We start from the raw sequence: 25,451 nt of genomic DNA, 5'->3' as shown, positions 1-25,451 counted from the left end.
CTGTTAAATGAGAAGAAGCTATCAAATAATGTATGTGTAAAGCACTTTAACATGCCATATAAGTGTTAGAAATAATGTTAATATAATAATTACATTATAATTATATAATACTTTATTAACATTGAATATAATTATAATGTTAAAGTATAACATCAGATTTTTATATCATGATATAACACATTATTACAATAATAATTATTATTATTTCTTTAAGGTCCAATTAAAGTTCTACCTCCTATAGGAAGCCTTATCCAACTCCTTTTAACTATGTACCTTCCCTTTGTTAATGTGTTCCCATTTATCCTATATGTAGCTTGTTTTGTATATGTTTGTTTGTATATTACCTCCTCCATTACATTGTATCTCCTTGGAGATAGGACTGAATTTTGCTTCTTTTTGTATCCCCAGTGCTTACCATAGTACCTGGCACTTAATAGATGTTTATTGAATGGGGTTGAAAATTATTTTCTTAGAACATCTCGTTATGGGAAAGGCTTAGCTGAAGCATATTTGTGTGTCAGTGGTGGCTATCCTTCATGGAAGTTCAGCTTTTTCAGCTATCATTATTCTAAACTGACAAGAAAAATTGATCTCTAGAGTGGCCATAAGCCTCAATAAGACACTACCCTTTCTTTCAGCTTCCTTCCAGTGAGAAGCATTTTTGAGAGTCCTTATAGCAGAGTGGAAAATGAACCGGAGTCAAAAACCATGGAGTTAAGTCATGGCTCTCTTACTTGTTAACTGAATGACCTTGAACAAATCACTTTGCCTGTTGGGGCCTGTTTCCTCAGCTATAAAATGAAGGGGATGACTTCCAAAATTATTTCTAGCTCTCCAAGTCTATAACCTTATCGGTTCCACAGACTGATCTTCCTTCTGAGGCTCCCTTTACATTTGTCAACTTTGTCTAAGGGATGTCTATTTTATAGAGCTAAGATGACTAACTGTACTTTGAAGCCCATTAAGGTTTCTTTACCACCCACACCTCCCATTACTAGGGCTGCCCACTTCACCAGGTTCTTTTGGTTGTCTGGTCACACGAATATATAGTCTTCCAGAAGGCTGTCATTACAGTAGGGTAATATCAAAAACTCATTAAATATTCATATAAAGTAATAGTCATAATTTTTCCCCTCACAAAGAGGAGCTCAAAGTTCTATTAAAATAAGTTTAAGCTTGTACATAGTAAATATTTCCCTAATAATTAACAAATTATTAAAATTTAATAGAGTCTGGTTGTAGCTAGGTTTTCCCACACTTAAAATGTATCTGTAATTGAACTGTATTAAATATAAAAGCAGTTTGATCTTGTGAAACAGACACAAAGTAGATACAAAGTAAAAAGATCTGGGTTCAAATTCTGACTCTTGTGAGCAACCTATAGTGTTGTAATTTTCAAATAGGAGTAAGGAGTTAGAGAAAGGTCATGTCAGCTGACTGAGTTAGTTATACAAAACAAGATATTGAGCTACTGAACTGGTATACTGATAAAAATCAACCACCTCCAACAAGAAGTGGGCGAAAGGTAACTGCAAGCCCTGAATATGCATGCTTAATAAGTTGACTAATATTAACTTCTTCTCTCCAAGGACAGAGTCTTCTGCCATTTTTGAACATGGGTTATATGATAAAGGAAGGGGAATCTGTTAGTTTTGTCATCCCCAGCCAATTGGGAGCATGAGGGAGGGACCTGGAACTTCTGGACAGGAAATAAAAGATCCATTCCCATAGTCCATAAATGTGGACCATCCCAGGGACTGCCCCTAGATGAATCACCCATTTCTTGCAAGAATTTTAAATAAACCAACTTACTTCATACATTCATGATTTTTATCTTTGTAGTATATTTACCTCTGAAATTGTGTGACCATGGGCACATCCTCTACTTCTCAGTGTCCATATCTGTGAAATGTGTGGGTTAAATTAATTGATCTCTAAGGACCCCTCCATATTGAAATTTATCATTATATTATCCTCTGAGTCACAAATAAAAGCAATGATAAAGACAATAAAAAAGTATTTTTTAAAAAAGATAGAATAAGATCCCATCCATGCTAGTCACTTCATGAATAGCACAAATATATACAAAAACACAAAATGAAATTATCATATACTATAGAGATGCTAAAACATGGCTCACAATATTTCCTCATGTGGCCAGAAACAAATTAAAAAGTAATTGGGAAATACTTAACAAAATAAATATAACTATGAAAAAACACAGGTAACATTACATTTTAAAATTAAGTCAATATGAGGCTCTCAGGGATCCTTCTGTGTGAATTAGTGGCTTGTTTCTTTGAATTTGACACCACTGCACTAGCAAAATGAAACCCCCAAAAATGTAACCTGATCTCCATTTGTCAGCTTGTTCCAATCACAATTTATTTGATGCAGATAGATGGCATGATGAATAGAATGCTTAACTCCAAGTAGAAAGACCAGAATTAAAATCTGAAGTCAAGACAATTAGATCACCCACTAATTGTGTGACTCTCAACAAGTCACTTATCCACTGTCTGACTCGTTTCCTTATCTGCAAAATGGGGTTAGTAATAATATCTACTGCCTGTCCCATTTTGTTGTTGCAAAGATCAAGTAAAATAGTATATATAAAACAATTTGTACAGTGCCTGAAACATATAGCAGGTATTTATACATGTTTAAACAAACAAGGAAACGAGATGAATCTGAGACTTAATTCACTGATGCCCCTGGCTCCACTTCATGCATTTTCTCCCTGGCTTCATTACAGCTTCCCCAGTTTGGAGTCACTGCTCTGGGTTAACTCTTTTTTTGCCTTGCCCCAAGGATCCAAGCATGAATCTTGACTTGATCTGGCATAGCACATCAGATCATAATCACCTTAGGCACAGCTAATTGCTCCTAATCAGTATCATATTTCACCCCCAGCTCTAGATGGTAAAGATTTGATAACCTAATAGTAGAAAACTTTGCCAGGAATGGCAAGAATCCTATATTAGCCCAAATGGAGAATAAAGGAAAAAAATCCATTAAAATTCCCCCAAATTTAAGCAAATTTTAAAAGTTTTTTTCAATGTCAGTAATCAAGCATTTATTAAGTCCTTACTAGTTGCCAGACACTGCTAAATGCTGGGGATACTGAGAAAATCAAAAAACCTTCAAGGAACTCACATTGTACCAACAATGTTTTTGGCTTGTGACCAACTTTTTTCCCCTCTAGTCAGATGATCTTCTATTGAAGCCATTAGGCTGACTATCCCTTGAGGTTACGGACTGTGTTGTTTTTAAGAGACAATCATCCAAAAGGAAATGAAAAGTGAAAAGGCTGAATATCCCCTAAATAGGAAGAAAGGCAAACCACAATGGTGGGTTTGATTTGGGATTTTTATAAAGATTACTAATCACTATCACTTTATATCACCTTAGCATAAATTTTCCTCAGTTCAAATAAAGAAGAAAAAAATTACTATGGGTCAACCAAATCGATCAATATGGGTAGAAGTCTTCAAATGTGAAAAGATTTTTTAAAAGGGCCAGAAGTATTGAGAATTACCCTATATTTATTTTGTCAAAAATATCATATCCAATACGAGTCAGCATGGTACAGCGGAAAGGGAGCTGGTGTTTAGGTACAAGTGCCTGAGTTCAAATTCAGATTCTGCCATTTAGTGTCACTTAGCCTCCCTGAGCCTTAGTTTCCTCATCTGTAAAATGAAATAATTGGACTAGATGACAACTATGGCCCCTTCCAGCTCTAGTTCTATGATCTTAGGTGTGCTAGATTTAGTCAACAACAATTAGGATAATTGATTACTAATTCCATTCTTGGGAGTTGGTAGGAATCATTGACTTCCCAAAATTGCCTCTAATCTAGAGCTGAGTTCCAGAATCTTTAAGTACAAATCTTCAGTTTCTGAATTTTGTACCTATTGAAGTTTTTTGCCATTCAGATTCAGTAGCATCTCTGCCTACCTTCCCCCCAAAAAAAGTTTACTTATTTCCCTTTTCAGAGAATGAGAGTAAAGGTTATTGTGTTGATAGATATATATATATATATCTATGTTGATATCTATACATATGTATATGTATAAGAAAATGAATTCTGGAATACAGTTAATATTCAAAAACTAGGGCAATTAGAGACCAACTTGAAAAAAAAACAAAAACAAAATAGATTGCCTGTATTCTCTCTGTATACCCATTCCCCATAATCTAGGATTCTCCTTTGATGAGATTTTTTATCTTGTGCTTTTTTGTGTTTGAAAAATGCTACCAAATCCAAAGTATTTTGCTATGAAGAACATGAAATATAAATTTAGATCTTCTTCTGAAGATTAATTTATGTTTCATGACTCCATTCTCACTACATGTGTAAGGCTGCAACCAACTGAATACAACTGGGCCTGCTTTCTTCCCACAAGGGCAATAGAAGAAGAATATGAAATCCTGACATATCATGTGTCCCAGAAACACTTAAAGCAATGGAATAAATTTACAAACCATACTTTATTAATAATTTCTTACTTGAGTCAGATACCCCTTTAGAAAATATGTTGTAAATTCTAGATCCAAATTAAACTCGTGATTTCCCCCCTCAGATAGCTTTCTTTTCATGTTCAGAAAAAATCATTAGGATTTCTTAATTAGTCAAATTATTTGTAAAAGACATGTTTTAGGACATTTGTGGCCCTGAGGATGGGGAAAATAAGTTTTCTTTTGAGAAGATGTGAGGGGAAGTGAGTACACAATTGAAGGAAGGAAATCACTAAGTAAAAACAACAAAGATAAGATGGCTATGATACTCAGATCAAGAATATTGTAAGTTTTAAATCACTTGTAGTGACTGAAGTAGAAGAAAAGGCAGTAATCAACTAGAAAAGAGGAAGAAAAGGTTATGGTTGTAAAATGTAGCTTTGGAGCACCTCAAGGCCAAGAGAATGAAGCAAGGGCCTTTGAGTCAGGATGACCTTAGTTCAAATACAGCCTCAAACATTTCACACTTACTAGCTGTGTGACTCTTGTTTGCCTCAGTTTCCTTAATTGTAAAATAAAGATAATAAATCACTTAATTTGCAAGGTTGTTACGAGCATTAAAAATAAGATAAAGCACTTAGCACAAGGCCTGGTATGTTATACTCACTTAATATGTTTGTTTTTTTTCTCTACTCCCTCTAAAACAAGACAAACTAATGAAGGAAAGTAACATGATACAATGGAAAAAACACTGACTATGGAGTCAAAAAGCCTGTGTTCAAATCTTACCTCTAACAGTTTCTTTACAACCCTAGAAAAGTCACAACTCCTCTGGGCCTTAGTTGCTCATCTATAAAGTGAATAGATATACCAGATGACCTCAGAGCTATAAATTGATGACACTAAGAAAATCAGGTCTGAAGAAGAAATTCCAACATACAATGAGTAACAGAAGAAATTCTGAAGAAGCAATCTGCTGAAAATGAAATATAATCAGATGTGGCAGCAAAAAGGATATTATGCAGTTAGAAATTTGGAATTGGAAGGACTTTGAGAGACATATAGTCTAATCCCTTAAATTTACAAAGAAGGAAATTGATGCTCAAAAAAGTAAACTAGTTTACTAGAAAAGATAGAGATAGTAAGTGGTAGGACTGAGATTTGAACCCAGGAATCCTGAATCTATATCCAAAATTCTTTTTACTGTATCACATTGGAGAAAAATCTACAAGTTGATTGCATTCTAAAATTTATCCTATGTGTCCATTATCACCACTATGATTCAATATTGTACCCCCCAAAAAATGCTAACTATAGAACAAAAAGAAATTGGAGGAATTAGAATATGTAATAAGAAAACAAAATATCACTCTTTGCAAATAATATGATGGTATGCTTAGAGAATACTAGAAAATCAACTGAAAAACTAAGTGAAATAATTGACAACTTTGGCAAAGTTGCAGGATATGAAATACATCCAAATAAATCATCAGCATTTCTATATATTACTTTAAAAGTTCATAAGCAAGATTTAGAAAGGGAAATTCCATTTAAAATAACTATAGACAATGTAAGATACTTAGACGTCTACCTGACATAACAAAATTCAAGAACTTTATGGATATAATTAAAAAATACTCCACACAAATAAAGTAAGATCTCAACAATTGGAAAAATATCAATTGTTCATGGATAGGCTGAGCCAATATAATAAAAATGACAATTCTACTTAAATTAATTAACTTATCCAATGCCATACCAATCAGACTACCTAAAAGAAAAACTATTTTTGTGGCACTAGAAAAAATAATAACAAAATTCATCTGGAAGAACAAGAGGTCAACAATATCAAGGGAACCAATGGGAAAAATATGAAGGAAGGTGTCTTAGCCCTAACTATATATCTCAAACTATATTACAAAGCAGTAATCAACAAAACAATCTGATACTAAGAAATAGAGTAATAGATCAGTGGAATAGATTCGGTTCACAATAAATTACCATTATAATCTAGTATTTCCATAAACACAAATACTAAACTTTTGTGACAAAAACTCTCTATTTGACAAAAACTATTGGCAAAACTGGAAAGCAGTTTGGCAACAATTAGGTATAGAAGAACAACTCAAACAGTATACTAAGATAAGGACAAAAGAGGTACATGAATTGGATATAAAAAATGATACCAAAAGCAAATTAGAGAAGCATGGAATAGTTTACCTATTAGATCTAAGTACTAGGGAAGAATGCAACAAGAAATAGGGATAAAAAGCATTACAGAATAAAAAATGTATAATTTTGATTACAATAAATTAAAAAGTTTTTGCACAAATATAACCAATGCAGGCAAGATAAGAAGGAAAGCTGAACAATTGGGGAAATGGGTGTGTGTGTGTGTGTGTGTGTGTGTGTGTGTGTGTGTATGTGTGTATGTGTGTGTGTGTATTTATAAAAAGTATCTCTGAAAAAAATCTCATTTCTCAAATATATAAAAAACTGAGTCAAAGCTATAAAAATACAAGTCATTTCTCAGTTGATAAATGGTCAAAAATATGAACATGCAGTTTTCAGATGAAGAAATCAAAACTATCTGTTGTTTTAGGAAAAAATATTCTAAATCACTATTGATTAGAAAAATGCAAATTAACACAACTCCGAGGTACCACTGCATACCTATTAGATTAACTAGTATGACAAAAATGGAAAATGATAGCTCTTGGAGGGGATGTGGAAAAATTGGGACACTGATACATTGTTGATAGAGTTGTAAACTAATTCAACTATTCTGGAGAACAATTTGGAACTATGCTAAAATTTTTTTTTTAAAACAGACCATAAAACTGTGTTTATCCTTTGATCCTGCAATACCACTACTAGGTCTGTATCCCAAAGAGATTTTAAAAGAAAAAGGGGGGAAAGGACTAATATGTATAAAAATATTTATCTACTTCTTCTTGTGGTAACAAAGAATTGGGAGGAGATGACTATCAATTAGGGACTGTCTCAACAAATTGTGGTATATGATTGAGATAGAATACTATATTATACTATAAGAAATGATGAAAAGGATACTTTCAGAAAAACCTGGAAAAACTTACATGAACTGATGAAAAGTGAAACAAGCAAAAACAGGAGAACATTAATAACAGCAATATTATACAATGGCCAACTGTGAGTGATTTAGTTCTTCTCAGCCATTCGATAATCTAAGACTATTCCAAAGAATCTGTGATAAAAATGCTATCTATCTCCAGAGAAAGAACTAGTAGAATCTGCAAATAGAAGCACACTCTTTTAAACTTTATTTTTCTTAGTTTGGGTTTTTTTTTTTTTTTGTCTGTTTTCTTTCACTACATGGTTAATATAGAAATGTGTTTTGTGTATGTATAACCTATAGCAAATTGCTTGCCTCCTTAGACAAAAGGGCAGGGAAAGAGGGAAGAGAAAGAGAAATTGAAACTTAAATATTAAAAAAAAAACCAAATGTTAAAAATTATTGCACATAATTGGGGACACTTTTTAAAGAAGTTTTATCCTATAAAAGATTGGGTCATTATTTTGACCTGAGAAGTTCCTTATAGACAATCTAGTTTACCTCCTCTCATTTTTCAAATGAGGGAATTGAGATACACAGTTGTTAAGTGCCTTGCCAGCATCACACAGACAGTATAAGAGACAAAGATGGTGAAATAGACACAAGTCCTATTACTCTAAATCTAAGCACACTTATGAAGATCAAATGAGATAATATTTAGCACAGTACCTGGAACACAGCAACCTACCATAAAAGTGCTTATTCCTTTTCCCTTTCCCTCTGGCCACTATATTAAGTTGCCTCCCATAGGAAGTAATTTCCTCACTTGGTATTCAAAAGAACATAAAGGAAACAACCATGTCCAACTTGGTCATCTGTAAAATGAGAATAATAGTATTTACCTACAATTTAAGGTTGTTATGAGTATCAATTGATAAAACACCATGTCAAATTCAATAGGAATAAGGACTATTAAACCTTATAGAAGGATCCCTGAGAGTGACATATTGATTAAAAAACAATATTATTGTTATTTATGTTCTATTATATTTTTATTTATTTTGTTAAATATTTCCCAATTATATTTTAATCTAATTCCTTTTGGAGAGGAGGTGGAGCTCATGTGGTGAGTTGAATGTTTGACTTTTACAAATCTTAATGTAGTTGTTTAAATACTAATTATTATCATTATCTTTATTATTGTTACTATTATATGATCTGCTTGTGCACAAATTTCAGGAAAACTTGCTTTTAAAACTGAGATGGTTTCATGAGCAGAAATGGGATTAAATGTCCCTGAACTTAGTAGTACTCACCTCACACCAAATAAGCAAAATGGGAAGTTTACTGGTCCTCTCCTGCTGGCTCTCTTTATAGAGGGATTTAGATTTTGAGTTAAAAGGGACTTCAGAGGCCATCTATTCAATTTGACAAACAGGGTGGGGATAGGGGGTGAGCTGGAACCATTAACTATCACAGGGGTAAAGTGATTCGCCCAATGTTACAGTGTCAGAAACAGGATTACTGATACTCTGACTCCAAAGCCAAGGCTTTGTTTTATATCAAGTAACTAATTTACAGAAGAGCAAGGAAACAAATATAAAAATCTACAATACATTTCCTATTCATGTTATTATCTCTGTCGGAACAAATATTTAGTGGGAAGTACCTTAGAAAGGGTAATTCATCTGGAGTCTTAGAATTTAAGAAGGAAGGAAGGAAGGAAGGAAGGAAGGAAGGAAGGAAGGAAGGAAGGAAGGAAGGAAGGAAGGAAGGAAGGAAGGAAGGAAGGAAGGAAGGAAGGAAGGAAGGAAGGAAGGAAGGGAGAGAGGAAAGGAGGGAGAGAAGGAGGGAGGGAGGGAGGTAGAGAGGGAAGGAGGGAGGGAGGGAGGGAGGGAAGGAGGGAAGAAAGGGAGGGAAGGAGAGAGGGAAGGAGGGAAGAAAGGGAGGGAGGGAGGGAGGGAAGGAGGAAGAAAGGGAGGGAGGAAGGAGGGAAGAAGGGAGGGAGGGAAGGAGGGAGGGAAGGAGGGAAGAAAGGAGGGAAGGAGGGAGGGAAGGAGGAAGAAAGGGAGGGAGGGAGGGAGGAAGAAAGGGAGGGAGGGAGGGAAGGAGGGAAGAAAGGGAAGGAGGGAGAGGGAGGGAAGAAAGGGAGGAAGGAGGGAAGAAGGGAAGAAAGGGAAGGAGGAAGAAAGGGAGGGAGGGAGGGAGGAAGGGAGAGAGGGAGGGAAGGAGGAGGGAGGGAGGGAAGGAGGGAAGGAGGGAAGGAAGGGAGGGAGGGAAGGAGGGAGAGAGGAAGGGAGGGACCAGGGAAGGAGGGAGGGAGGGACCAGGGAAGAGAGGGAGGGAGGGAAGGAGGGAAGGAGGGAAGAAAGGGAAGGAGGGAAGGAGGGAAGGAAGGGAGGGAGGGACCAGAGAAGGAGGGAGGGAGGGAAGGAGGGAAGGGAAGGAGGGAGGAAGGGAGGGAGGGAAAGAAGGGAGGGAGAGAAGGAGGGAAGAAAGGGAAGGGAGGGCGGGAGAAGAAAATCAAAAGAGAATATATATAAAATATTTTGAAAATCTTAAAGTCCAAAATATGATGAGGATGATAATAGTTGACTGCCCCTAGGTTTCCAGTCTGCTGCTTAGATCAAGGGAACATCGCCTCTGCATGGGAAGCCACTCTGTTTGGTATCAAACAGAAGGATGCAAATTAAGGCATCCAGCTCAGTGTTCCAAGGTAGCTTGTGCTGTTCCCATACTTCAAAGCTTCAGGTACACAGTAGAACAGGCAGAAAGCTGATGTAGATCATTTCATATCCAGTGTGTACCTATAAATGCCTTCTTATGTGCCAACAGACCCAAGAGACTCCTGGTAGACACGTAATTACCGCCTCCCCCTCTCCCCCGTGAACATGCAAATGAGTTTATTAGCTCTCTCGCAATTACAAAATTATAACCCCTCCCCAAAAAGAAAAAGAAAAAAAGAAAAACCCACGATGGAAAAACAAACTCAAACTTAAACAGACCCAACCCACAGCCCTGTCTCCCGAAACCTCAAGTGGAAGCTGAAACTGGCCACACCCATTAAGCCTCTAGGCTGATGGGCAGAAAGAACAAAAACTGAGGAAGAACATTTAATGCCCAGACTAGTAGGCATGTTGTTGTTTTTCCAAGCAGTAGTGTGAGAAGTTTAAACAAATAACTCTTTATACCTACAGCCTATGGATTATTGATATCCTACGCAGGGAACCCAGATAGAATCAACCTTTTACCTGCAACAAGCATCCCTCGTTTAAAAAAAAAAAAAAAAAAAAAAAAAAAAAAAGCAGCAGCAGCAGCATCTCTGATGTTCCATGAAGGCTGTCCCATAGGCTTCCAATGAAGCTCATACAAGCTGCTCTCTTCAGCTATAGAGTTTCATCTAAGTCATGTAGGAACCGAAGTAGAAATACGCTTCTTTTTATGTGGAATGGAGGAGCTGGCCACATCTGGTACTTCCTAGAAAGACTCATCAAACCCTCATGCTCCAAGGAACAGAAGCTCTATTGCTTAGTCCCTTATTACATATACAAGGTGCCCCAAAAGTCTTAGTGAGGTGTAAAACTTTAAAGCTCAAAAATGTCCTATAATTTTTGGGGCATCCTTGTATATAATGTGGCAAAGTGTTGCATTAGTCTATATTATTACTAGGTGAAAATAATAAATAATATGCTTTTTTTCTGGAAACTGGGGCCAGTTTTTGAACGGGTGTCCTATTTTTTTTTTTTTTTTGCTTTTCTAATCTGATTAAATAGCAGCTACTAAAAATAAAAAATGAAAATAAAAAAGGAGCACTTGCCAAGTCTTTTGAAATTGCAACTTGTGGGGACAGGCATAGTAGATACAGTAGTTAGCCTGGAGTCAGGAGGAGGTTAGTTCAAATCAGCTCTCAGTAGTATCTACTAACTGTATGACCATGGGAAAGTCACTTAACCCTGCTTGCCTCCAAATTTAAAAAAAGAAAAAATAGTCATCTGAAGAACTTTAAAATCTCATTTTAACAAACAAAAGATATTTATGAAGGAAGATATTTTATCTGCCTTCAGAGAAACAGGAAAAGCAAGCATAGTAGAGTCTTACATAGATTAATATGAATGTGTGTGTATATATATATATATATGTATCTGTATACATGTATTTATAAATATATCCATGATTGTTTTCTTCTTGGTGAGGAGAAGGGGAGGGAGAATAAAATAAAAAGTGCACACTAGAGAACAGAAGAAAACCTACAAGGAAGCAAAAAAAAAAAAAAAAATGGACATCTAAACACAATGTGTAGTATTCATTATATAGACTTTCTTGAAATTAAACTTTATTGTTTTATATTTTGAATCCATCCATGTTCTTCTGTGCACATGGTAATATTCTCTTCTTGTATTTTGTATTTGTTTTAAATAAATAATTTAAAATAGTAAAAAAAAAAAAAAAAAGATAATTTTTAAGCTTTCCCCTTTTCACAATTTCCCTCACCCTGTCCCCACCATCACTACTGACTTCCTTCAAAGTGTTACCTGTGATTGCTTTGTTGATTTAGAATTCTTCCTTGTCTATTCATACTCAAAGAGAGAGGCAAATAAGAATTGCTTCCATTTAACTAGTGGTCCAAAATTATAAAGAACGAAGTTCTTTATGGGCAGGGGTAATTTCAATTTTTGACTTTCTATATTCAGCTCTTAACAAGTTGTCTGTTTAATAAATGTTCCTTGAGTCAAAAGGGCTTTATTAAATTAGTTAATAAACACTTATAAAGCACCTGCCATGTGTCTAGGCAGCTGGTGATTCAGTGGAGAGAACACTGGGCCTCAACTTAGGAAGATTTGGGTTCAAATCCAGTAACCCTGGGCAAGCCACTTAACTACTATTTGCCTTAACCTATTGGAGAAGGAAATGACAAACTCCATCAATGTTCAGACAAGAAAACAGGTCCAAAGAAGTTATTTGATATATACAAGGACAGAAGACTAGTGAACTGTGAAGTTAGGACTTGCAATTCAGGTTTTCTAGTTCTCAGGTCAGCCTTTCTTTCTATGACACAATCCTGTCAAGTAGAGAGATTTAAAAAGAAATCATTCACAATCCTCTTATGTTAACCAATAATTTATTAACTATTATTAACCATCTTGGGACTATTCCTAGGAACTCATTTACAAGATAAATTATCATTTCAATTAATGCTGAAATATATACAAATTAATTCTTGACCACTAATGAGGAATAATTTTCCTTCTCAACTCTTGAATTTTACACCATTTAATATGATAGCTAGGTGGCACAGTGCATAGAATATGAGGCCTAGAGTAAGGAAGACTCATCTTCTAAATTGGTATCTGACCTCAAACACTTATTAGCTGTGTGATCCTGGGCAAGTCACTTAATCCTGTTTACTTCAGTTTCCTCACCTGTAAAATGAGCTGAAGAAAGAAATGGCAAACCACTTCAGTAACTTTGCCAAGAAAACCCCAAATTGGGATAATGAAGAGTTGGACATGATTGAACAACAACAAAAGGAACCTAGAAACATTCTCAGAATGATTATCACCCAACAATTTAACATTCCTTTACTGGTCTCACAGATGTGAGCTGTTAGGCATTGTGTCCAACTAGGCAAAAGTATAAAGGATAAATCAACAGAAATACTACCACTCCAAAAACCAACTCAAAATGCCTGCCCTCCTGATTCTGAATCAGTAAGACAGTCTTTGTATAGAAAGTATAATCTGTTATCATTATGAATTTAAAAAGAAAAGCTGAGGCATCCAAAGAAAGCAGCTTCTGGCATTAGTCTAATCAGATTCTTGCCCAGCAGAACTCAGGGGCATTTGGCAAAAGGCCTTCCATGGGCATCCTGGTCATTGTTCCAGTCTCTTAGTTTAGAATTACATGACACTCCTGGCCCATTGCCAGATCCCAGAGCTGAGCTCCAAGTGTTTGGTGTAGCCTATGTTAAACAAAAACTATTGGATCAGGTTATTTCATTTAGTTTCCTTTTTCAGCCTGCTCTCTACTTTTAAAAAAATAAAGTAATAAATATTTTAAAAATATTCCTGTGAGACTGAGTGGTTTCTCAATACTTTTCTCCCAATAAAACCTAAACAAAACTGGTTTTTAACCAGTTTCTCTTGATTAATCAGTTTCTCATATCTGTAAGTCCTTCCTGAAATAGATTCCAAAGCAATGAAAGATTTCAAAGAGAGAATAAGGAGGGAAAACAAAATGATAGATAAGAAATTAAGTGTAAAACAATTTGGCTAATTCTATGTAGGGGGAAAAAATGGTATTACCAGAAGAAACATAGAAAGTGAGCTGATCAAGTCATGCTTTCTTCTCTCATGACTATTTCTTGCTCCTTTTCTTTCCATCTTGTAATCATACCAAGGCACAAAAATCAAAGAAATTGGGAGAAATGAGACAGAAAAAAATTAGATGGAAAATAAAATATAGTTAACATTTTAATATTAAAGAGAAAAATTCAATCTTCACAAATACTATTCCATGAGTTTTTATAGGAATGGTCCTGCCTACTTACTTTCCTGTCTTCTCTTTCCAACATGGCTTTGAGCTACATAAGAAAAACAATAACAACAAAACATAGCTATATAATAAAAATGGAGGGAAAAGTCCAAAAGGATACTCTATAGTTGATTGTATTTGCTCAGAAATGTAATTAAAATTACCCAAAGGTTGATCCAGACACTTATCCTTACTTAAGCAGCCAGGTTGGCAGGTAGGGTAGCTCTAGAGTCAAGAAGATTCAAATACTAGTTGTGTAACTCTGATAGAGTTGCTTAACTTCATTTAGCCTTAGTTTCTTCATCAATAAAATGGGAATAACAATAATTGCACCTGTTCTTAGGATTGTTGATACAATAATATTGTAAAGCACTTTGCAAACCTTAAAGCAGTATGTAAATACTAGCTTATTACTACTACTCCTCTCCAGCAAATTCTGATTCCATCAAATATCACTTTTATCTATAGCAAGTGCCAATTATGAGCTCAAGAGCACAAATCACGCAGTACATTGCATTGTCCATAACAAGTTAATTTGGGCATTGTGAAGTTCTGCAATCTATTCATTCTGCAAGACCATATCAATTCTGATAACTCACACCCTCCTCAGTACCTTTTGCCCCAAAGGCCCCTTTTTCCCTCTGGAGAGGGTGAGCATCGGAAAGCTCCTCCTAGAATTCCCCATTTAAGAAGAATGCCCAGGTCAGGGAATTCATTTCTATCCTGACTGCAGGATTGTTATCTTGTCTCAGGGCTAAGCATCTTCTTTCTTCTTCCCCTAAACCCCACTCCCTTCTCAGCTTCTTTCTGTATTGTCTTCCTCCTTAATCTTGTGAGATGCTTAAGGTCAGAAGACTTATCTTTCGCCTCTTTTTTGCACCTCCAGTGCTTAACACAGAGTCTAGAAAAATAGTAGGCACTTAATAAATGTTTATTGACTAACTGGAACTCATGAAGTATCAAATTCCACTTTTAACACATTCTATGTGTCAGGATATGATCCTGGGCAAGTCACTCATCTGCTGAATGCTGTAGGCAACTTTCTATGACTAGAAATTATGGAGATGCTAATTTGCAATGAGGTTTTTTCCTCATCTGAAAGTTCTTTAATAATACTGAAATCACAGGTTCAGCTTCTATCCTTAGCTTTAGAATGTATAATAGCACATTTTATCACTTCCTGTTTTTGTTTTGGCTAGAGTATTTTATAATTTGCATTCCTTGAGTGTATAATATTTAGGAAACAGGGAGGAGACCAAGAGCATGTTGATCTGCCTGGGCAGATCAGTTCTAAATTGACCAGATACTTTACAAAATAAGTAAATATTCTAGGATAAAATTAAGTTGTTTACATTCTAAATTGTTTAGTGTTTGATTATTCATTTTTATGGTCAATACAAGCCATTTCTTTTCTAGCATGGCAATCTTTTGCTTCTTTCAGTTGAAAGAAAGAAAGAAAGGGAAGGAGGGAGGGAAGGAAGGAAGGAAGAGAAAGGGAATGAAAGAGAAAGAAAAAGAGAAAGAGAAGAACCCAACTTGCCAATTTGACTACATTGAGAATGTCTCTTATAAAAGTTGGACAATATCAATGGTTGAATGGAGATTTTCACTTCCTCATGGTAATCACCTCTTAATTTCCAGAGACTATAGACACTCTTTCTTTCTCTTAATGAGCTGCACAGTACACAATCCCTCATTCTGAATGTGTTGCACAACCACTCCCATATTAGTCACTAACTTTTCCCATTGCAAGGGTATCAGTCTCTGGAACAAGGTTGAAATCTGCTTTCAAAGAATTTGCTGTCAATTCCAGATTTTTTCCCCTCTAGCTTTTATCTCTCATTATTTGTTTGTCTTCTTTCTGTAAGTGTGGTAGATTTCACAAGAGATGGCAGAAGATCACTGCACAAGTTTAGTGAGCAAACTTCCACGTGGAATATTTTACCTTCAAGATAGTTAACAAGCTTCCTAACAGAGTGGACCTAACAAAGTGAAAATTTTAGAGTTATGTAGTCCATGCCTCTGAATTTTCTAGTATGAAAACAATTAGACTACTATGTGTCAAGAGCAAATATGTCATCAACTTCTATTTCTTTTTCCTGGCCACCTTTCAACAAACAATGTATTTACTCTCCTATTCAATGCATGGATTCTTACCCTCTGTTATATGAACTTTAAAGGAAAACATTTTGATAGATATATTTCAATGTAATTTCATTTGTTGTTATTGTTGTTGTTTTGGTAATTCTAAATATTTTATTTTTTTTGCATTAAGATCACTCTGAGAAGTTTTATTGAAATGCCAAGAGGATGTAAAACTCATCTCGAATAACTTAAGACTACCCTCTCTAATGTGTATAGTTATACTTCCTTAGTTGGTTTGTTTGGTTGGGAAGGAATACTATTTCCTTCCATGTAAATGTGATATAAAGATAAGGGGGATGAATAGACAGTGCAATGCTAACCTCTTTTCTGGTTGCTCACACCTTTCACCTACACAAAACAAGGAAGCATTTTAAGCCACATATTATTGATCTTCCTCTTCCTGTAGGAAATGCTTAAGAGACAGAATGATGCCATTGAAACTAATACATAACAGTCTGAACTAACTAGAGGTCAAGAATTTTTCAATTGAAGTCAAAGAGAGTAAAAGAAATCATCAGTTTTCAATTTTGCCTTACATTCTTAAGATTCTCTAGCTACTAAATGTCATCTTAGGAGGAATATTTCCTTATAATTTTGCCTAGCTGACTCCTGCATATTCCATTTTAAGTTTTTTTTTTTTTTTTAATCATTCCAAAGGTTTTCAACTCCTCACACTATAAAAAGTCACAGTCACTGACCAACTAAATTTTTACCTTTGTGGATCAGGCCTTTCTCTTCCCAGCAGGACAGAAGATAAAGACAGTACAGCATAAAATGTCTGAAAAATTTAAATATAAACAGAACCGAAGGATCTCATCCTGTTCCATTCTACTGTAGCCATGACTCAGTGAATAGTAAAGAGTAGAGAGAGTTTTTTTTTATTAAAAAACAAAACAAACAAAATACCTTTGGAATCAAAATTATTTTTCTTTTTAAATAAATTGATCAGCTGATGAAAAACAACATACTCATGACAACATTCTTGCAGATTTAAAATCATATGAACCAAAAAACAAGCTGTTCACTTGCATCTAACCAAAAGTGGAAACAACTATAGGATGACATGATGCACAAAACTGCAGATGTTCCAAACCATTTCCAAGAGGAAAATGGCCTGTAACCTCTTTGGCAGAGTATATGAAATTCAACAAATACCTAGTTGGTTTTTTAAAGAACTTTATAAGAATAGATTAACTGAGGAAATTTATAGTAAGAAAATTATTTTTTCTGATTAGTTGCTAAAGACTCCAGAATTAGAATTCATGTAGATCAGTTAGTCCAATAAAAAGCTGAAGTCACATGTCCCTACCACCCAGAGATTGTGCTAATGCACATGAGCATTAACTGGTGCTGATTTGACCACCTGAGAGTAATAGTTCAACTCCCAAAGGTGCCTAACTCAAAACTAGATGCAACTTAAGTAGTGAAAATGGCTTTTGATAGGAACAAAACGAAATAAAGATTCAGTGAGAAAACTGCTGCCCACTATAAAACACATCTTAATCTATTCACGCAAGTCTTGGGTACCATTGTCCAGGATGAGTTGACTTCATTAGATGACTTGATTCTGCTGACCTCTTTTAGCAATTTGCAGCATTCATTTTCTTAATCTTAATTTTAGTCCATATTATTTGCTCCTTGCTCTCTCCAACCCCCACGCCCACAAAAACAAAAAAAAAACAAAAAAAAAAAAAACACTCTTCAATTCTTCCAAAAGGCTAGGCAAGATTTCATCAAGGTGAGTGATATACATCACAACTTCTTGTTTAAGCCACTTTACAAATTGTTGTGGCCAAAATACTCATTACCTATATACCTCTTATAGAAATTAACAGATAAAAGTACATAGCACATGCACTTGCCCGCTCACGTACACCCACACACACACCCACACACACACACACTCCTTCCCCACCTCTGCCTATGCCAAAATGTGACTACAGCATTTTGTAACTCTTCCCAACAAAGTTGATTTTCAAATTAAATTGCACTCATAATGACGCTGATGGTGCTCTTGTATATTTATAAGGTTTCTGCTTTATTATGGTTTTATATCTGGATATAAAACCTCTAAAGCCATTTTCAATAGCATCAGGTGGTACATTTACTTGTTCTCCTAATGTACTCTGAATCAGTCTCCTACCATGCTTTGTGTTGCATTCTTTTTTGCACAAAGGGTACAAACCTCACCAGAGGGAGCAAACCCACACCATTAGAACAATTAAGACATTTTCTTCATTTAAAGTTTTAAAATTTGTAAGTAATCATATAGAAGAAGTTTAGTTCTGCAGATGTATCTCTCAGGTAATCAAACAGATATTACCATGTACAACTCAGGAGGCCCTTTTGATAGTTCCCATCCTGTTGTTGGTTTAAAAAAACAAAAAACAAAAACCAAGTTGACCACTAATTTAAGACACACATGGCTAAAAAAGCACATCCCCTCCGTAATCTTACTGCTTAGGGATACCATTTTTCAGCACTGGTTTGACATACAACAGGACACACATTAAGGCACAACTGGGTGGTACAAATACAAATGAATACTTCAGGACTGTCTTTTCCCCCCCACAGATAGTAAAATATGTACCGTTTTCCAGATAAAACAACAGCAAAAAAGAAATACATAATTTTCTTATGAAATACCTATACAAAATTTTAAAATTTACACCATCTGAGCTGCCAAAAATGTTTAAAAAAGTATTTTTTCACATAAAACTATATCTCTTGTCAGTAGGACCCAGTATACCTGGGTCTAAAATATCCCAGCACTGTAGGGAAGAGGATCAAAATCTCTCCTTCTTCCAACATAGGACAACAAGGACAAGTAAAGTTGTACAGTAGTGTATTCTACTCATTAAAAGTGACCAAAAATCCATTAAAAATATATTATCTGGAGATTACTGGTGCCACAACTAGTTAGTATAAGGCACTTCCTTCAAGATAGCAGCACCCTCCAATAGGCGATACAAGGAGATGATGGGTCAGGATCTGGTTAAGACAAAGGGCTGGATGAGATTCCTTGGAAGACAGGACCATTTCAACAGCAGGGGAAGACACAGGAGGTAAGAACTTGGAGGTGAAGCTCTACACAGAAGTGGTCACTCTGTCAAAGGTATTATTGACCTCATTTTTGTTCGAATCCAGTCCTTTAGCAGCATTCATATCATTCCGTAAGTTCTCCACTGTCTTTTTCATACTTTTTAACTCTCCTGGGTGTGGAGTGGCTCGTCTTAGGAGTGTTCTCTAAAAAACAAACAGCAGAAGGAGTGTTTTTGTCATTATTTTCCTAAAAATGCATTTTTATGGCATTTGCACTTAAATAATTTTTAAAAGAAAGAACAAAATTTTTAAAAATGATAAAACAACCAAAACTGAACATTGTGAAATTATGATGGCCAAGTATGACCTTAAAAAAAGAGATATGAAGAGCAGCTCCTGGCCTTCTTTGCAGAGGAAATCAAAGTCTATGGACACTGCATAAGATACCATGCTTTTTTCTAAATGCGGGCTAATTCCCTTTCCCCTCCTTTTTAATCATTTATTAAAATGGGTAGCTCCCAAGACAGAGATAAATTTGGGTGATATTAAAACTAATCTATAAGTTTTTATCATCTTAGAAAATACCATTTAAGAGTGAATTGAAAAAAAAAATTTTAAGAGTGAACTGAAATAACACCCTAAACCCTTCAGCATCAACTATCTGTATTTATCATCAACAATTTTCTGACAATTAATGGAAAATCAACATTAAGAATGGGGATCTGTCAGTCAAGAAAAGTTTGCTAAGAGAACAAAAGAGATTTTAAAAATATCTAGAGTGAGGGGGAAGAAAAGCCAAATGGGCTAGAGTATCTAATACAGTGGGTGTTCAGATATATGCACTGAATAAATTTTTTTAACTAGAGAAAAGTTTTCTTGGTAAAATCATTGACTGAAGTGGGGGGATGGCAGTTAGAATAAGAAAAGAATTCTTCAGGGAAAAAAAAAACTTCTATTTTGAAATTATGGTTATTCACGGAGTTTGGTGTCTCATAAGGCTTTTGGCAGGGGAAGATGAAAGGAATTTTTTTTTTATATTGTAAATTGCAATTAAAAAAATCAAATTAGAGTATGCTAGATTACTAAGAGTAAGGAATTAACAATCTTATATATCGTTGTTCAGTCATTCAGTCATGTCTAATAGTTTGTGACTCCATTTGGGTTTTGGTTGGGTTTTTTGGCAAAGATACTAGAATGGTTTACCATTTCTTTTCTGGCTCATATTACAGATGGGGAAACTGAGGCAAACAGGGTTAAAATGCCTTGATCAGGGTCACACAGCTACTAAGTGACTGAAGCCAGATTTAAAATCAGGAAGATGAGTCATCCTGATGAGTCCAGCACTCTTTCTATGGTGTCATCTATCAATAAAGATTATAAAAATAAGACCATAAAACTAAAAATTATGCAAGAGGGTAGAAGAAATAGATTATTTCTAAAAGGATATTTACAACAACATTTTAGCATACTTTTTAGTTCAAATAATACTGCATCAATGACCTTTAAAGGACATTTCCTGGAAGCTGAGAAAATAATTAGACAGGAATTCCTATATAAGGATACTCTTCCTATCAATGCTGGGCAGGACTTTCTTTGCAACTATAGAGAGCTCTTTATATCATGAAAAGGTTTAATGATTTGGTGACCCAAATCACACAGCTAGTACGTCAGAAATGTGAGTTGAACTCAGATCCTCTTAGCCTTGAGACAGTCCTTTATACATTATGTGGCAAAGCCTCTTAATAGCCAGGTGTGGTCAAAGTTACACTGAAAAGAGGCTTTTGGAAAAGGAGATTAAATTAATAATACAATTATAAATCTAGACAATTATAAGATAAAGAAAACAAATTAACAAATTATTTTCTTTTGGCTGTTATTTCAATTGTCATCCACAACCCTAGTATTACACATTTTCTTACTGAATTTGTGATTCTCATTTTATAATAAAGAACATGAACACACATAAAAAATAAAAAACCTGTCATTTTGTATAATATATAAGGCTCTAAGTACTTAAAGAGACAGCAAGGGGCCTGAAATTAGCAAGACATGAGTTCAAAGCCAAATTCAGACACTAGTTGTGTGACCCTTGGTATGCCATTTAATTACTCTCTCCCTCAGTTTCCTCAACTGTAAAAAGGGAATAATAACAGCACATACACCACAGGGCTGTTGAAAAGATGAAATGAGATATCTGTGAAGCACTTACAACAGCTTCCACCGCATAGTAGGTATTATGTATAATTATAATAATACTTATTCCCTTCCCTTGGTCTACCCCACCCCTCCTTCTGAACACTGTTCCTTCAAACCTCAATGAACAAAAAACAATGAAGCAGCAATGAAAACAAACCCAATCCATGCAGGAGGGCAGATTTTACAAATTGCTAGTAATTCTTAAATAGTGATTTCATTGAGATAGCACAAATATAGGTAACAGGAGCTTTTCAATGCAATTTGTTCATTTCACTGAGTAGTTAATAAGGTGCCAATTCCACCATAATTATGAATACTCCACACTACAGCCAAAGTAAATTAGTCAGAAAAGAAGAGAGAGGCAGTTGGCATAACAGGAGGCAAAATTAATGGAATAAGACTGCCCTCATTCAAAATGGTCTAGGCCAGTGGTTCTCAAAGTGTGTCCAAAAAATCCTGGGGGTCTCTGAAACCCTTCCAGAGGGCCTACAAATTTAAAATTAGTTTTATTTCTAATATGGCAAATATCTATAAATATAACCCACATAAACAAAAATTCTTTGGACAGATTCTCAATATTTTTTAATATTGTAAAGTTACTGAGGACAAAAATTTGAGAACCATTAGTCTAGGTTATAGGAAGAATATTTTAAAAAGGCTCATAATTTGTTGGAAATTGTAGAGGGAATCAAAACCCAAAAGGTTCTAAGAAAATAGAAGAAACGCCTATGAAGGATGAAATAAGCAAAAAAAAAAAAATAATAAATTAAAGATAAATAAAAACCTGAAATCCTTTTTTTAATAGAATTCTTAGCCTTATTTACCACTTCACAAACCAGTACCATAGTACTGAGAATAGAAAAAATCAGGGGCAGGTAGTTGGTGTAGTGGATAGAGCACCAACTCTGAAGTCATGAGGACCTGAATTCGGGTCATGAATTTTGGCCTCAGACCCTTACCACATCCTGGCTGTGTGACCCTGGGCAAGTCACTTAACCTCAATTGTCTTACCAAGAGAGAGAAAGAGAATAGAAAAATCAAAATATATCATGAAAAAATAGTGGACCCGGGGCAGCTAGGTGGCGCAGTGGATAGAGCACCAGCCCTGAAGTCAGGAGGACCTGAGTTCAAATCTGGTCTCAGACACTGTCTAGCTGTGTGACCCTGGGCAAGTCACTTAACCCCAATTGCCTAAAAAAAAAAAAAAAAAAAATAGTGGACTGGAGATGGTCTCTAAAAATGATTGCCAAACCCCAACAATCTGTTTTTAAATAAGAGAAATTATTTATTAGTCTCTTAGCACCCAGCTTTCAGCCTCTACACATACCAAGAAACACTGTTCATTTGAACAACATACCATTTCATTATCTTCTTCATCTCTTTCATCTTCTAAAAATCGGATTGCACTGACCCTGTTGCCTGCCCGTTCATTCCACGTTTCATCTGACATTTCATTGACTAAGCTTTCCAGTGCCCCACAGCGGGTCAAATTCTCTGTAGGAATGACAAAAAAAGCACATTAAATCAAAAAGCTTGTCAACTCAGGCAACCAATGCCTTCCACACATTCATTACATTCCTCATTGGGCTCAACTCAAAAGACCAACCAGTATAAAGGAAAACAGGTTTCAAATCATTAACTGAAATGGCAAATAACTCCTGAAAGGAGGATAAAGCACCTTCTCAACTGTTCATTATCATTAGAAAATAAGTGCAATTTAAGAGATAAGGATTTTCCCTCAGTCTTAGAATATCATATTCATATAGTCCTTCATAATTTTTAAGTTTTTAAAAAAGTTTTCTTGCAATAATACTTTGGCGTTGCAAATTAGCTGCTATTATCCCCATGTTACAAATAAGGAAAATAAGAGTTAATTAACTTGTTCGAGCAGATAACGATGAAATACTATAGATGAAAATGAGATCTTGACCCCTGGTACCATGAACTTTAGAGGGAGAAGAAACCTTTGAAATCATCAAGTCTGATGTTTTCATTTTACATGAGATAACTGACTTGCCAAAGGTAATAAAGGTAATACAGAGCAGAGTTAAAAACTGAAACCAAATCTTTGACTCCTCTGTGTTATAGCCACTATACCATATTGACTCCAAGTCTAGAAGAGCAAATAATTCATAATTTTTCATATGTTCACTTTCTAGGGACTCCCCAGTTGAGTGTTAACTCAGAAAAATCTTAGGACAACATATCCTCATCTAGCTATATGAATATCAGATATTAAGCCTTTCTTTCAAAATATGTATTGTATCTAATTTCTTTTGTTATTACTGATGTCTGAGATTAAATCTCTCTGTTTCACCAAGATGAAAGTCATTTACTGGTCTATGACCTTTGACCTGACCTGGACCTATTTTCTTATCATATTGGAGCTGCAACTAACTGGCTTTGCCTTCTGCAATTCAGAGCTATCAAGCTCAAACAATCCACCAGCCTCAGCATCCAGTAGCAGAGATTACAGACATGTGCCACAACTTGGCAAATCACCTAACTTTATAATGAGTTGATATGATTATGTTGATGCAAAAGTATTTTTAAAAAAGAAGGTGGGGAGGTTCCACTTCCTTTTAAAGTATTTATTCCTATACATGTTTAACCTATATTGAATTTCTTGCTTTTGAGGGGAAGTGGGAAGAAAAATATGGAGCACAAGGTTTTATAAGGGTGAATGTTGAAAACTATTTTTCTATGTATTTTGAAAAATAAAAAGCTATTATTTAAAATTAATAAAATAATTTTAAAATTTAAAAAATATTTATCCCCTCTAAGCCCTCTTATGGAATTAGTATGTTCTCCCCTTTCAAAACTTGCTTTAGAATTAATTTGTCACCAGATAATATCCTCTAGGGAGAATCTTTTTTTTTTTTTTTTTTTTTATTTCACCCCTAATACTGGAATGAACGCCTCTGTCCTCCATTTTAAGAATTTCAGGCATTAGAAAGCAGATAAGGGATATATTTCAGGGAAGGTGGAACTCATTCAAGAATACCTAAAATTATATACTCCACTAAATCTGGATATTAGAAGAACACTCCAGGATGAAGCAGGACATTCAATCTGCTCTTATATTCTACTTAGTCCTATGACAAAGGAAATGATGCTTAAATTATATTTACCTTGACAACTAGGTTCAAAAGGCAATTGAGGAAGCAAAACACAAGTTAAAATCTTTTCGCCTGTTTCGTAGTCTGTGTCTGGCTGGAACGTAAGCAGAGGTTGGGATTGGTTGTCAGACAGCCACAAAGCCTTCAACTTCAAGTTAGTCAGGGATAAAGGCAGATGTAGTAATCTGTTTTAAAGGAAACACTGAAGTTATGACCTTCATTTTAACCAATTATTTTAAGCAACTCCTAATAGTTAGACAAAACAAAAACAAGCAGAGAATCATTCACAGTCAACTTCCCAAGAGTGAAGAGAAGCCTTCAAGCCAAGCTTCATTAATAAACACTGGAACAAAAACAGAGTACTGGCCCAATTATTCAATGTTAGAGCCTCCCTAGGTGGTTATCTGCAGAAGCTTATGCTCAACTTTCCACCCACCTCTGAGCTATTTCAGTGCTCATCAGTAACTCAAGACAAGAGGAAAGAAAGGGGAAATTTAGCCAGACTTAAGTGTTGTCATATAAATTTCTAAAGGAAGGGAAATAAAATAAGGGAAGAAGGCAATGGAAAAGGAGAATAAAGTCCTAAAGGTAAATAGGAAAGAGGGAAAGGAGGGTATGAGTGAAAAGATAGAGAATGGGAAGGAAGAGGAAAGAGAGGAAAAGGGAAAAAAGAGGAAAGGAGAGTGAAAAAAGAGTGGGGAAAAAATAGAAAAGAAAGAGTAAGAAATGGGATGAGGAAGGAAGTTCAGGGAAAGGAGGAGAAAGGGAACAGAAGAGGAAAGGGAGGAAAGAGAAGAAAAGGGAAAGGAAGAAGAATAGGAAAGGGAAGAGAGGAAAACCTCTCTCCCAACTGTGCCGTTTCACTATCTGTCCCCCATGCCTGAAATACTCTTCCTCCAAAATTCTTTCAAGATTCAGCTGAAATC

General features: G+C 35.3%; 1 protein-coding gene across 1 annotated transcript in view; it reads right to left on the bottom strand.

Moving 5' to 3' along the window:
• Positions 1 to 17,030: 17,030 nt before the first annotated feature.
• The window catches only part of LRRC1 (leucine rich repeat containing 1), a 166,060-nt gene continuing 157,639 nt past the window's right edge, over positions 17,031 to 25,451 (bottom strand). Inside the window, exons 12-14 of the mRNA XM_051997167.1 lie at positions 24,538 to 24,710; positions 22,764 to 22,900; positions 17,031 to 19,414 (exon numbers count right to left, since the gene is read on the bottom strand). Coding sequence (XP_051853127.1) covers positions 19,256 to 19,414; positions 22,764 to 22,900; positions 24,538 to 24,710 — 469 coding nt within the window. The 3' untranslated portion in view covers positions 17,031 to 19,255. The remainder of the gene's footprint in view (positions 19,415 to 22,763; positions 22,901 to 24,537; positions 24,711 to 25,451) is intronic.

This window comes from Antechinus flavipes, chromosome 4 (assembly GCF_016432865.1).
Source record: "Antechinus flavipes isolate AdamAnt ecotype Samford, QLD, Australia chromosome 4, AdamAnt_v2, whole genome shotgun sequence".
Lineage (NCBI taxonomy): Eukaryota > Metazoa > Chordata > Mammalia > Dasyuromorphia > Dasyuridae > Antechinus > Antechinus flavipes.
The sequence above is the reverse complement of the archived record's forward strand: the minus strand, read 5'-3'. Positions and strand labels throughout refer to the sequence as shown.